At 42.4% G+C, this 15,596-nt stretch overlaps 1 protein-coding gene across 3 annotated transcripts in view; it reads left to right on the forward strand.

Annotated features, from left to right (window-relative positions):
- BLOC1S5 (biogenesis of lysosomal organelles complex 1 subunit 5) overlaps positions 1-13,904 on the forward strand; it is a 51,490-nt gene extending 37,586 nt beyond the window's left edge. The window contains exons 5-6 of one of the 3 annotated variants that reach the window (XR_014781722.1): positions 737-1,619; positions 13,764-13,904. Coding sequence is in view for 1 of the 3 variants with exons in the window: in XM_084795098.1 (XP_084651224.1) it covers positions 737-916 (180 nt within the window). In the remaining 2 variants the exon portion in view is untranslated. Of the gene's footprint in view, positions 1-736; positions 2,693-13,763 lie in introns of those variants that run through there. The other 2 variants (XR_014781723.1, XM_084795098.1) reach the window with 2 other exon arrangements.
- Positions 13,905-15,596: the final 1,692 nt, after the last annotated feature.

Here is a 15,596-nt window from a genome sequence, read left to right on the forward strand (position 1 = left end):
GGTGATATCACTTTAAAAACTAGACGGAACCAGGAGATGCCTTGAGTTCTCTAGCAACTGCTAACCTGTGATTCTTCCGTGTGTGTGTGTGTCTGTGTGTGTGTGTGTGTCTGTGTGTGTGTGTGTGTCTGTGTGTGTGTGTGTGTAAAGCTTCAGAAAATGTAAGACAGTTGTTTTAACTTCTTACAGTGACTTTTCAGCATAGATTTTTAGACTTGATTAAAGCTATATGTAATTAATCAGAACTTTGAGAGAAATAAAAGTGTGAAAATGACTTGAATTTTTGTCACTTAGTGATACTGGATGCCCTAGAGACAGCTGGGGGGAGAGCTCTGGGCTTTGGGTTCAGTCCCTAGAGCCAGTTCATATCACTAACACTGTAAGACATGGAGCATTTTGCAAAGTGTAGAAATGTGAGTGTCCATGTTCATTTATAGTAAGAAAAGTTGTAAATGCTTCTAATATCATACATTTGTTTGTTGGTTTGTTTATGAGGCAAGATCACTCTGTAGTCCAGGCTGGCCTTAAACTCACTGTGATCCTCCTCCAGCCTTAGCTTCCCAAGGATGAGGTTACAGGCCTCACGCATCAAGTTCTAATGGATATTGAAACGGCCATGCACTTTTAGCGCTGTGACTATCTGGTGATTGTTCCAGTAACTGTTGATAAGGTTCTGTTGTGTCATTGTGCATATGTCTGGAAGATGCCATGCGGCTTTCATGTTTTCTTTTCACAGGTGATTAATGAGCACTTGGCAGCCAGTGAGGCGCAGCGCCTGCTCCAGTGGGAGGAATTCATGAACGGACAGCCACAGCGGCGAGCTGACGTGGATGATGAGCACAGAAGAGCCATGGAGAGGCTCAAAGAGCAATATGTCGCGATGGAGAAAGAGCTAGCAAAGTTTTCTACCTTTTAAGAATTTGATCTACAGAGAGACAAAAGAAAGCACTGCCTTTCCCCCAAATCCTCCCACAACCACGCAGCCTCTTCTTCAAGTTCAGCAATACACTCAGTGGCACTCTTAGGTCTGAAGAGAGAAACTGCTGGAGCCAGATAAATGTCCAGTGGAAGAAGAGTGCTTCTGTGCCTAAATGTGATCATTGGGAGAAGAGGAGGGAAAATAGGACAACTTTATCACTAATCACATTAGGTCTTTTCAGTGATTAGCCTAGAGAACTGTGTGTTAAGAGTCCACTTCATTTTCACCAAGGGTAAATGGTTTGTCATTGTGGATGGAACAGCAGTGTGACAGCTGCTCTGGGAAAGGGTCACAGCACCCCGGGGAAGGGTCAGGACAGTGCGCTTTGAACAACATGACTAGAGACACAAGATCTTGCGGTGCCACACAGTGCCATGTGTTTCACTGGCTGACAACACATACATGATTGGTGGCCTTGGAGCACTTAATATTTTCATCTTTTAAGCTCTACTTAGGAGAAAAGTCTCTCCAAAATGCATTTTGACTTTTTGCCTCTCCAAGAACTGTTATCTTACACATAGTACTTGCCTTGGCTTGTGTGATTTTGCTTTGGGAAAGCCTGCAAGGAATAACAGCTGCTCGTGCTTCAGCTGCTCAGCAAGCAGTCAGCAGAATCTGCCAGGAAGTCCCCCCAGGCCAGGTAAGACCGGCTCTGGGCAGGCCAGAGCTGTTCACTCACACAGCAGATGGCCTTTGGTAGAGGCAAATCCCCTTCGTATTAACATCTGTTCTCCAGCAGGTGTGTTCAGATGGAACACGCCGGCCATCACCACTGTGAACTCTACGCACCCGCTCTTAATCGCAGGAAGAACCACATGGAATTGCATTTGCTGTAAATTAAACAGAAGCTCATGCACTCATTTGAGGAGATGCATAGCCAGTGGATTTGAGGCACAGATGAATCTTTCTAGTATTTTCTGTTGCTCTTCAGTAAAGAAAGGCAAAAAAGAAAATACCTAACTCTCGTGTTATCTCAGTGTTCTTTCTCACGGCAGAAAACTGACAATGCTTGCCTGTGTAAATGTATGGCTGACTGTGAAAGCTTCATTCTTGGCTCGTGCTGAAATGTGATTAAAGCTAATAGAAGAGATGAAATAAGTATTTGAGATTTCTTTCAGTTACACTGAACTTCTGCCAACGTTCTCTGTCTGCTACCGTAGGCCTGACAGGGTCATCAATCATCCTGTGGTCCTGGACTGAAAGAGCTCTTGCTGACACAGGAGCATGCAGGAATTTTCTCAATTCTCTTTTGGTAGATGGAAAAGCACACTTCCAAAAATATCCCACACGTGAAAGGGGAAGGGAGGGGCTGCAAGTAAAAACCCCCTTTGTATCACAGGCACTTTTTGGAATGTTGTTAGTGACCAGCACACCATTAATAGCTGCTGTCACCAAGTCAGAACTCTGTGTGGCAGTGGGCGTGTGCTGTGGTCACTGCACACACAACACAGCAAACACTTGTATGTGTGTGTGTGTGTGTGTGTGTGTGTGTGTGTGTGTGTGTGTGTGCGCGCATCACACACCGATAATAGATACTTTACCTCTTAAATTTGTATATAACCTATACCTTTCTAAGGAGTGTAGACCATGCAGTTTCTAAGCTTTACATGCTGGCTCACAAAGCTTTGTGTGGCACGGTTAATTTCTACAAGAGACAGTCGGTTTGCCTTCCTGTTGAGTTCAGTGGTGACCCCCTCCTCTTGTTTCCCTCCTCTCTAATCATGTTGTTGCTACATATTTTATATAAAAATTTCAGTTGCATACGTCACATTTGTGCTGTGTTCAGCAGACACTGTGGGTTATGTGTGGCTCACAAGAGTATAATGATCAAACGACATAATTTTAAACCATTAGAAAATGTTGATTTGAGTGTATTTTTCTGGCTTTAATTGATTTCTCTTTGACATGTGAGGTTTTCTTTTCCTAACATAATAAGGATTTTAAATTTTGTTTTTATTATTGAACCCTCCTATAGTTGAAGTCTAAGCAGAGAATAAGTACATAGAAGATTGAATTGTTCAGATTTATCAAGGTTTGTGTTGTAGTGGAGACATGGTCAGTTTTCATACCTGTATCATGGTGATTGGAAAACAGGCACTTCCAGCTGGGGTCTGTTGGGGCAGGATTTCTGATTCTTTTTCTTCTGGATGATCTTTTGTATTCTGTGGTGTTTTAGAATTTCCTTTTCTACTTGCTTTACTATTTTATCCCTAAAACTATTAATTTTTGTTTCATGTCTCTTTCAGCCCCAACTAGATGTGTTTCAAAAAGTAAACTGGGTTTTTTTTTTCCTAGTTATTTTTAGCTAGTAAGTATAATCCACTTATACCTCTTAAAACTACTAGTATATTGAGGTCTATTTATGTAATTTTAAACTATTTGACATTTATTGATTTATTAGGGGAGGTGTTGTAGTAAGTATAAAAATATCTAGTAGTATTTATTAGTAAAAAAACAACTATTATTATTATGGTGGATTTATTTAACCCACTATCAAACAATAAAAGACAGAGACACCTGATAGATTTTAGATAAGCCTTATTTCCCCCGGGGCTGGGCAGATATTAACCTCCTACACTACCCCGTTACCACCCAGCCCCACACCCCATGCCGGCTGCCTTGCTCATGTCTATCTGGGCTCCTTCCCACCCACCAGCACGTAAGTGCGCTCACGTGCTCTCCATCTGGGCGCTCCTCTCCACGCCATTCTCAAGAGCTCCTCCCAACCCACGTACTTCTTCACCTAGCCCGTGGCGGCTCTCCTCCTCTCTCCTCTGCCTGTCTCTCTCCTTCCCATGATCCTTCTGTCCTCAAAGCCCAAGAACCTTAGTTCTGCCTCTCATTTCTCCCTGCCTGGCTGTGTAGGACTTTTACTTAGCCCAATCAGCGATAATTTTGGAGGCAAGGTTACACAGCCACGTTTGGGGTATGTGATAGTTTGCTCATAAGAGACAGCAAGCACACCTCGGGGAGCAAAATAATTAACACAAAGCACCAGAGCGTGCTATTACAGGGATACAAACCACCACACATGTGGACATCAGAGGGTAATTTGTGGGAGTCAGTCCTCTTTTCTGCTGTATGGGTTCTGGGGACCAAACTCAGACTTATGTTATTTTATTTTGTGTTTTGTCCCCCTCTCCTGCTTTTTCACAGTCCCGTTTTTCCATGTACTTCTCTTGTACTAGTTTTGAAGTTGAATACTCAATCTTTATCTTTCATGCTCACTAGAAAATTTAACATGAATTAGTAGACAAAACTTAAATTTCCTGTTCTTCCTCCTGCTAACCAAAAGCTTTTGAACAATGTCTGATTTGCTCCGTCAGCTTACAAATCTAGAATTTTAGCTCCATCTTGTTTGACTCCCAGAGCAGTTTTGTGCACTATTTGCTCAGCCTTACCCACAGCCTGTGCTTATTTCCATGGAAAGCTGGCAGGGGCAGTTGGAAGGTGATGGGTATTTTCTTCCTCCCTGATTCCTTCTTATTTCTGAAATGACAGCTGTCCCTGTGATCAACATACCTTTGTCCTTCTCAGGATCTTTCCCCTTGGTGACAGTCAGACTTTCCCAGCACCACCGATTTCTCCCTCATTACACTGCGAACCCTGGACCATTTCAAAGTCAGTTTCCTCTCCAGCCAGTCTTCCACTCTCATCCGGTGCTGGGGTTTGAAGCTCTGTCCTAAACCCAGGTATTGTGATGACAAGACGGCCTGGGATTCTCCTTTGTATCTGTATGTGGAGTGAAGGGGCACACAGGTGGATGCTTTCCTGCCACCTGCTGAAGACTTTTTTGGGTTCCTAGTCATGTCAGTCCTCCAGCGCAGTCCCTGTTATGGACAAACTCGAGTCCTCCCTGAAACTCAGCAGCTGGAGCTCTAATCTCAGTGTGACTATATGGGAGGGGGGGTGTTCTGAACACAGCAGGCCTCTGTCATCACCGTGGGCGTGTTTCTGGGGAGCTTGCTGCAACTTGTGGGCATCATCCCCATGTATATCAGTACCCAGGTAACTGGCCTCTTCTAGACAGTCTGCTTCAGCATGGACATGGCCGTCCTCAGCCTGCCGCTCAGGCTTTTGTCTTGCTGCTCTCTCTGTCACCTGTACCACTGCTGATACATGCTCCTATTTTGATCATTGGACCGTCTCAAGGGCAGTACTTATCAAGTGAATGATGTGCTACAAATGCCTTCAGAACTTTGCCAGGCCCAGGGGATAAGGGACCAAGTCACCCCCCCGCACCTGGTTCCTGGGCCTGCATGACTGTCTGTCACATGACAGGATACTCTCACATACATTTCCTGGACCCACAGCAGAGTGTCTTTAATCTCAGAAGTTACCAGAGTCAAGTACTGTAGTAACTTGGGAGTTCTCCAGGGCTTCCTAGCTATAGGAATATCTGTTTGAGTTAAGTTTCTCTTGCTGTGATAAAACACTGACCAAAGGCAACTTGGGGAAGAAAGAGTTTATTGTAAACTATATCACCCAGGGACATTGGAACAGGAAGTCAAATAGGTCATGGACCTGGAGGCAAGAGCCGATGGAGAGACCATGGAAGGATGCTGTCTACTTATGCATCCTGCTTTCTTACACTATGCAGGACCACTTGCCCAGAGATGGTACTGCCCACAGCGAGCTGGATCCTTGTGTTGTTTTTATTTCCTCAGATGAGGGGATGAGATGAGAGCTGTTCCCAAGCTGTTCTAGCTCTTTCTAAACTCTCACTGGGTGGTTCAACTCAGCTGTTCTGGCCCAAACTCCTCTCCAAGTTGATTGACTCAGTTTGGCTTCTCTCAGCTTCTGACTGAATTGTTCTGCCTGTGCTGAAACTAAATCTGGCAGTGTGCTCTAATCTTCTGGCTCCTCGTTCTCTGGCTCATTCTGTCTTCTCCTGTGTCTAGTTTGTTCTCTCTGCAACCTGTCTCTGTAAAACTGCCCAAGTAATCAACTCTCGGTAAAAACTCTCCCCCTCTCTCCCTGTGTTGCTCTTAAGCCATCTCTCTTTCTGTCCTGTTCTTTTGAGACTTGGGTGTATCCTATCTCTGACTCATTCTGTCACACCTTTCTCCGCTCATCACTTTGTCTGCCTCTCAATTAGATGTCACTTTCAGGCATGCTGCTTCCTTTTATAAGCTAACCTTACCTTCACTGTTTGGGATTAAAGGTGTGATCTAAGGGTTTGTCTGCATTCCAGCCAGATCACATAGGCCTCGAAGGTCTTTGGATGTGATCCCTTCAGAGCATTTTCTCAACTGAGGTTCCCTTTTTCAAAATGATTAGCTGTGTCAAACTGACATAAAATGAGTCAACACAATATCCCAGCCCTAATTATCTGAGGACCCCTCTTTTTCAAGGCACCCTTCTTATTGGTTCACAGTCTAGAAACATGGTCACTTTTCTCCCACACCGTAGCTGTGCCATGCAGGTCCCAACAGAGGTTTCCTGATTGTGCAGGGAAGAGCCTTGAGGGTCCATAATGACATTAACTCCTCACCCTTGTAAGTTCTCACCTGTCCTACAGAGGACCAAGATCTGATGCCTCTCATTGCCTGATTGATTGATTGATGCCTGAGGATCCAGGCACAGAAGAAGGGGAGACTTGAGGCTCCAATATCCACTGTAGCCTGCTGCCCGTTCACAGCCCTGGCATGAAGGTTTGATCATTTTGTAACTAAAGGAAAGAAAAGGAAAAATACTAAAGTCTGTAGAAGAGGAGGAGACACCAGAGCAAGTGTTCTTGGCTTTTGGGTTTTTTTTTTTTTTTTTTTTTTTTTTTTGGTTTTTTTTTCTAACCCTGTGAACACAGGGAGAAAGGTCACGTGAGGGTATTGTAAGAAGAGAGTCTGGCTATCTGATAGCCAGGAAGGGGAACCCCACCACAGCGTTTGAACCACTCCATCTTGGACATCTTGCCGCTAGATCTTGCCGCTAGAAGAGTGCTTTCCTTTAGTTGAACCACCCACCCTGTGGCAACCAGAGTAGACTGACACCGTCCCTGCCTTTTATTCTTGTCACTCATGTAGACATGGCTGCTGGGAACACAGACCCCTCTAGACAGAAAGGATGGGGACACTTTTAAGGTGGCTCCAATACCAGAGCTAAGTTACCCTGTAGGATTGTGGTGCCTCCCAAATCCGCTTCAGTTGTTTTCATTAATTTCCTATGAACTCAGCTATGAATAAAGAATACAGCTTAAGTCATTCCTTGCAGCATTTTGGTGGGTAGTCCATAGCCAGAGAGATCTCTATGTATGGAAACTGCTAAGGAAGTATGTGGTAATTTTGCTACAATTTCCTACAAAAAGAATATGTTCATTTCTTTTGATATTTGTGCCAAATATTTTCTATTATTTTCCCTCTTGTGCATGAACAGATTTGATTGTATCTATTTCTTCTGTATTTTTTAAACTATTCATAAGCTAATGGAAGTCAAACTGAGTACAATAGTCTTATTCTAAGTCTCCATAATGGGCTGGTGAAATGGCTTAGCAGCAGGGCGCCAAGGCCTGAGTTCAATCCCCAGGAACCATAGGGTAGAGAGGGAGAACCAACTCCTGAAGTCATCCTCTGACCTGCACACACACACACACACACACACACACACACACACACACACACACACACACACTAAATAATGTGATTTTTAAAAACATGTTTTAAACCCTTTCTTGTGGTTGGAAAAAATGCCCCAGGCTACTACCATTGATAGACACAGAGGCAAAGGGGGTTAAGTCTATACCTAAGTACACCACAAAAATACTTAAAGCTTTAATTCATTCATCCAGAATGTATGAACTGTTTGGTTGTTGGTTTGGTTTGGGGTTTTTGTTTTGATCCAAGGTCTCATGTAGCCCAGGCTGGCCTGGAACTCATAGTGTAACTGAGGGTGGCTTTAAGCTTCTGATCCGTTTGCCTTACCTTCCAAGTTGCAGGTATAGCTGCTGTCATTGCTAATATGTATTTTGTAGCCATTTGTCCTAATCCTTTGTAAGCTTTGTTCTGTCGATGTACTGAGACACGTGTAAAAAAACAACTTAGGGGAGAAACTGTTTACTTCAGCTCAACTCCAGGTTCCAGCCCACCGTTCTGAGCCAGCCACATTATATCTGCAGTCAGGGGCAGAGAGGAGTGCAGCCACAGGACCTGCTTGATTTCTTCACTCATATAATCAGGGCCATGCTGAAAAACAGCACAGACACAGTCAGGCAAACCTGCTCACGACAGTTCCTCCCAAGTGAGCCTCTTGGTGCTTCTACTTGTGGCAAGAACATTGACAACTAAGCAAATCTGAGAGAGACTTAAGCGTTGTCTCGGGAATGTTGACAGATGCTTGACTCCATAGAGCTCAAGGTCTAGCCATGGAGGGGAGAGGGGAATTTGCATCACTTGCTGCTGCTGCTGTTTCTCGGGCTTGTGCTAAGAACAGTGCCTCCCTGGGACTGCTCTAATGACAGTAAAGCAACATTCTGATGCTTGCTGTTGTATTCCATACACAGGAGGAAAAGGCGTAGGTCTTTAATTGCGTTGCTGTCATGGGGCAGTGACTCTGGAGGTATACTGTATACTAATGTTCTGTCCCCACTGAAACTCAAGGTTCAGGTAGTCTATGAAAGAGTCAAAACCAACTCATGGTAAGGGATACGGTAATTGATTTGTATAGTAGCTTCAATAACTTTCCAGTGCCTTGTATGTAATTTCATCTCATTTCATCCTCACAACCAGAAAGTACTCAATTGTTTCATTAAATAAAAACAACTTACCTCCTTCTGGTGGAAGAACAAATACCATGTCAGGTAGACTATTTATTTATGCTTTTTAAAAAAATAAAATTTAAAGTTTAAAAAATTATATAAGTTATATCATAAAAATCTCTTTTACCGGTGGATCTAAATTTTTCCCTCATAATAATATAGCTTTCATGAAATATATGTGTGAAGTTTTGTTTTTCTAGAACATTCTACAATATTAAAGGTGTCATATTAAGTAATGAACATGTTAGTAAGCCAAGTTTGGTCATTCTACAGCATTCATACAAATATCAAAATGTGTCTGGCAAAGAGTATAGCCTCGGTTAAGAAACAGTTTGGCCCAGCACTCAAGGAGGCAGAGGCAGGCAGATCACTGTGAGTTCAATCTACAAAGTGAGTCCAGGACAGCTAAGGCTACACAGAGAAAACTTTAGGCATCATGCCTGGCCACCTAAGATAAGTACCTGGGACCACATGATGGAAGGAGAGACCTCGACTTTCACAGATTGTCTTCTCTTCCACATGTGTTCTGTAACATGTACAAACCACACACATGCACCAGGTAAATAAATAAAGATTAAACAGAAGAGAACAAGGATGTGTGCTTTGCATCACTCCTTGCTGCCACCCTCTCTTAGATTTAACAAAAAGCTTCAGAGAGATCAGGTATGATTGTTCACCAACCACCAGAGCACATGGCAGCACTGTGTGGAACTGAAATTTCACTATAAAGGAAGTCAGCGTGTGAGGCTTTCTAGACTGAGCTTCAGCTTGCACCACGTGGATCCAATTCATGGCTGACACAAGGGTCTGACTTAATGAATTTGCTCACATTGCTAGCATTAACTTCATGGTTGCTTTTGTTGTGGTGCTAGGAAATCTAACCTAGGGCCTCACGCACACTAAGCAAGTCCTCTACCCCAGCTCTATCCCCGGCTCCCGACATTAAATTATTTTTCCCATTTTTTATTATAATTTATTCATACTTACATCCCAATTGTTATCCCATCATTCGTGTCTTCCATTCACACCCTCCCTCCCATCCCCCGATTCCCCTTTCTTAGACCCCTGCTTATAGGGACGGTTCAATATATGGAGGTCCATCAATGTAATCCACCATATAAACAAACTGAAGGAAACCACATGATATTATCATCTCCTTAGATACCAAAGAAGCATTTGACAAAATCCAACACCCATTCATGTTTAAAGTCTTGGGGCTATAGGGGATACAAAGCACATACTTGAACATACTAACGGCTATAACAGCAAGCCAATAGCCAACATCAAATTAAATGGAGAGAAACTCAAAGAAATTCCACTAAAATCAGGGACAAAACAAGGCTGCCCACTCTCTCCATATCTCTTCAGTATAGTACTTGAAGTTCCAGCTAGAGCAATAAGACCACAAAAGGAGATCGAGGGGATCCACATCAGAAAGGAGGAAGTAAAATGATCGCTATTCACAGATGATATGATAGTGTACATAAATGACCCTCAGAATTCCACCAGAGAGCTCCTACAGCTGAAAAACACCTTCAGCAATGTGACCGCATACAAAATTGACTCAAAAAAGTCAGTAGCCCTCCTGTATACAAATGACAGATGGGCTGAGAAAGAAACTAGGGAAAGCACACCCTTCACAATAGCCACAAATAACAAAGTATCTTGGTGTAACTCTAACCAAGCAAGTAAAAGACTTGTATGAAAAATATTCAAGTCTCTGAAGAAAGAAACTGAAGAAGGTAGAAGATGGAAATATCTCCCATGCTCATGAATCAGGAGGATCAACATAGTAAAAATGGCCCTCTTACCAAAAGCAATCTACAGATTCAATGTGATCCCTATCAAAATACCCACACAATTCTTTGCAGACCTTGAAATATCAATTCTCAACTTCATATGGAAAAAGATTAAACCAAAATAGCTAGAACAGTCCTGTACAATAAAAGATCTTCTGGAGGAATCTCCGTCCCTGATCTAAAGCTGTGCTATAGAGCAACAGTAATTAAAACGGCATGGTACTGGCATAGAAATAGGCTGATTGACCATGGAATTGAATTGAAGACCCATATATAAACACATACACCTGTGGATTCTTGATTTTTGACAAAGAAGCCAAATCCGTACAGTGAAAAAAAGATAGCATCTTCAACAAATGGTGCTAGTCTAACTGGATGTCAATTAAGTTCTTAAGAGAAAATATTCTAAAAATGGTAAGATTTCATTTTTTCCCTAACATAGAATTTGTAGAGAATTTGAAAAAATTCACAAAATTCATATTTTAAAATTTTGATGTCATCATAGCCTAAGCACCATTTTTGGAGGTGCGTGTTTATTTATTTATTTTATTTGTATGTGTGCTGATGTTTTACCTGCATGTATGACTGTGTGAGGGTGTCAGATCCTCTGCACCAGGAGTTAGAGACAGCTGTGAGCTGCCATATGGGTACTGGGAATTGAACCTGCATCCTCTGTAAGAGCAACCAGTGCTCTTAACCACTGAGATGTCTCTCCAACCTAGAGGTGTATAGTTTTAAAGAAAATGGTTTATGTAGTTACAGTGAGATCATTGTTTGTAAAATTTAGAAATCCTCCATGATATTTACATGGTATCGTCTGTGGAATATTAAAGTTTTAAAAAATTTACTGTATGTCAAATAAGCTATTTTTTAAATTATTATTTATACAGTATTCTGCCTGCATGTGAGCCAGCAGGCCAAAAGAGAGCACCAGATCTCATTATAGATAGTTCTGAGCCATTATTTGGTTTCTGGGAATTGAACTCAGAACCTCTGGAAGAGCAGCAGACAGTGCTCCTAACAGCTGAGCCATCTCTCTAGCCCTCAAATAAATTATTGAAGTAGAAAACAATGTTTAGATGTTGTTAAGAAGATTTTCATTTTTAAGTAATTTTAAAAAATTTTTTGAGATTATAATTACGTAAGTTCTCCCTTTTCTTTCCTTCCTCCCATGTGTCCCTTCTTACTCTCTTTCAAATTTGTGATGCTTTTTTGGTGTGTGTGTGTGTGTGTGTGTGTGTGTATTCCTAAATATATAAATACAATTTGCTCAGCCTGTATAATGTTACTTATATGTATGTTTTCAGGCTGACCACTTGGTATTAGATAACCAGTTGGTGTGCTCTTCCCTGGAGAAGACTATGTCTCCTACTCTCAACATCCCTTAGTTGCTTGTAGTTTTCTATGTAGGGTTGAGGCCTTGTGGCCGTGTCATTCTCTGCTGCTACTCTTCTTAGCATATCTACTGGTGTTGTTTTGTATGTTTGGTTTTATTTTGGGCAAAGTCTACTGTATCCCAAGTTGGCCTCAAACTTGCTACATAGCTAAGGGTGACCTTGACTGTCTGATCTGTTGCCTCCACCCTCCAAATGCTGGAATTGTGGGCGTGTACAATATGCTCAGCCTCTAAGCAGTTTTGACACCAAAGAATGTCTGTCCTCCACTTAGCATCTGAAAGGTATTCGCTAAGACCAGCAGGTGTCACTGTGATAAAAGATTTTCCCTCTTCTATTGGCAAAAATGTGTGTAAGAAATAATAAATTTATATACACATAGCTGAATAAAGGTAGAAAAATGTAGGAACTGATGTGTAACCTGGATAGTTAGGAGCATTTTTAAAAAATTGTATTTTCCGCTAATTTTCTTTGTATCTTTTATTATGGTGTTGATGTCAGAGTTTTGTTGGGGGGTGATGGTTAAAGGCTAAAATATTTTCTGGACTTTATATTAAAGTTAATAAAGTACACATATTACAAGGCTCTAGTTTGTGTAACCAAATCTGAATCAAGAGCATTATTCATAATGGCTTACACAGACTCAAGAAACCCTTAGTGCTTTCTTTCAAATTAAGGAAGAATTAGTGTCCAAAGCATCAGTCAAAGATATAAAACTGTAAATGGTAGAATATGAAAATAGGAATTAGAAGGCTAGTTGTTGGTGTTTTATTCCTCTCTCATATGGAAGCCAGAGTCAAATTTGACCCACAGTGTTCACTGGAGCATCGAGCTGAGTCAGGATTAAGTTCCAAATGAAATCTAGGCAAGAACTGCATTCTGTCATTAAGGAGTTTTCAGTTGAATTAAGTCCATATAGAAATAAAAGAGAAAACAAAAAGTACATAGCAATCAATGACCAGGATCAAACATGTAGCATGTGATTAAAATAAACAAACTCCACGTAGAACTATCTTTGTGAACTGTGATTAGGGAAACCGTGAATTCTACCGGGTGGAAAGCAGTACCCCAGTCCCACTTGCCAGCAGCATTCTGGGAATCTTTCTTGGTTCTTGATTCATCCTTCCCATTTAACCCATGTGTTAGCCAAGCTGGCACTGGCTTCACAACCACCACTTCACCAGCTCCTCTCCCTGAATCCCAGGATGTCACCTCATAACCAGATTCCTTACTTTTTGGCTGTCTCCCTCTACCTGGCTTTACACAACAGCATAAATCTTGCAGTGGGTAGCATTTGCTCTCTGAAAACACTCCAGTGACTTATCCCACACCATGAAGCCTGGCTGTCTTATTCCTCTCTCACCCAGACCCTTGCTTAGGTTTATTTAGCTATACTGGCTTTCTTTTATATTATTTTGTTTTTTTATTTTTATTAATTCATTCATATTACATCTCAATTGTTATCCCATCCCTTGTATCCTCCCATTCCTTCCTCCCTCCTGCTTTCACTCTATTCCCCTCCCCTATGACTGTGACTGAGGGGGACCTCCTCCCCCTGTATATGCTCATAGGGTATCAAGTCTCTTCTCAGTGGCCTGCTATCGTTCCTCTGAGTGCCACCAGGCCTCCCTATCCAGGGGACATGGTCAAATATGGGGCACCAGAGTTCATGTGAAAGTCCCCACTCTCCACTCTACTGTGGAGAATGTCCTGTCCATTGGCTAGATCTGGGTAGGGGTTTGAAGTTTACTGCCTGTATTGTCCTTGGTTGGTGCCATAGTTTGAGTAAAACCCCTGGGCCCAGATCTGCCCATCATAATGTTCTTCTTATTGGTTTCTAGAACCCTCTGGATCCTTCTATTTTCCCATTCTCCCTCAGTTAGAAGAAAAAGTGGGGAAGACCCTGGAACACATTGGCACAGGAGACAACTTCCTGAACAGAACACCAACAGGCCAGGCCTTAAGGTCAACAATTAATAAATGGGACCTCATGAGGCTGAGAAGCTTCTGTAAGGCAGGAGACACTGTCAACAGAACAAAGCAACAGCCTACAGACTGGGAAAAGATCTTCACCACCCTACATCTGACAAAGGTCTAATATCCAAAATATATAAAGAACTCAAGAAATTAAACACCACCAAACCAAATAACCCAATTGAGAAATGGGGCACAGAACTAAACAGAGAATTCTCAACAGAGGAATATCAAATGGCTCAGAAACACTTAAAGAAATGATCAACGTCTTTAGTCATCAGAGAAATGCAAATCAAAACAACTCTGAGATTCCATCTTACATCCATCAAAATGGCTAAGATCAAAAATTCAAGCGACACCACATGCTGGTGAAGATGTGGAGAAAGAGGAACACTCCTTCATTGCTGGTGGGAATGCAAACTTGTACAACCACTTTGGAAATCTATCTGGCACCAGCTCAGAAAAATAGAAATAGGGCTTCCTCAAGACACAGCTATTCCACTCCTTGGAATATACCCAGAAGGTGCTCCAGCACACAATGAGGACATATGCTCAACCATGTTCATAGCAGTCTTATTCATAATAGGCAGAACATGGAAACAGCCTAAGTGTCCCTCAGTTGAAGAATGGATAAAGAAATTGTGGTATATTTACACTATGGAATACTACTCAGCTATTAAAAACAAGGAATTCCTGAAACTTGTGGACAAATGGATTGAACTAGAAATAATCATAATGAGTGAGTTAACCCAGAAGCAGAAAGAGTCAAATGGTGTATACTCACTTATAACTGGACTCTAGCCCAAGGGGCATGTCCCATGAAAGTCTTCCCATATCAGGAAACTGGGATAGATGTGAGGACATCCTACAGGGACTCTAGGTGAGAGAAATATACTGGCTTTCTTAATCTTCCAACATTCTTGTTTGCACTAGAGAGGCTCTTACCTCTCAGGTTCCTCCCCCAGCTTCTATCAAGAGTCCCTCTCTCACTTTCATCAACTCTCTTTACAAATGCTACCTCCCCAGAGAGCCTTCTCAGGCCCCCAGTCCTCCTGTTTTTAATGTTTCGACCACTAAAATATAAGCTATATGAGCAGCTTGTTTGTCTTAATCACTCTGGGTTCCCAATGCCTGGGATACAGGACTTATTGGGTGGGTGGATGTCAGGTATGTGTGTGCAGTGTAAGTGGATGGATGGACAGATGGACTGATGGATATATGGGCACATGGGTATTTAGGTAGATGGGTGGGTGTTGTATTTTTTAAATCTGCTTTATTGGGTTCTTATACCTCTACCACCCTTCCAACCTTTATTTCACACTAATCTTTTCCAACCCCAGAGGGGTAAGGGTCTGTAGACCTCTATAGGCTACTTCCTGCTGATTAAGGACATGGAGTTCCTTGAGGCAAGTCATATCTTAGTCTCATCAGGATATCTCTCTCCCCACACACACCCCCCCCCCCGCCCCTCTTTTCCTCTCGACCACTTGACAAACCAGCAGGAGCAGGCACCAGCAGGAGGAACAGCCACAGCTCCTCTCTTGAGGGTGCTGATCTTTTTATCCCTCTCTGGAGTCCCCAGAATTAAACTCTCTTCAGCTGGCAGAATCACGCCCCTGCCAGAGCATGCATGAGGCAAGTAGTCTGCTGCTGTGGGCAATCTGAAGCAGCCCCATATCTCACACCTGGGATTCAAACAA

This window comes from Acomys minous (assembly GCF_964271855.1).
Source record: "Acomys minous genome assembly, chromosome: 9".
Classification (NCBI taxonomy): Eukaryota; Metazoa; Chordata; class Mammalia; order Rodentia; family Muridae; genus Acomys; species Acomys minous.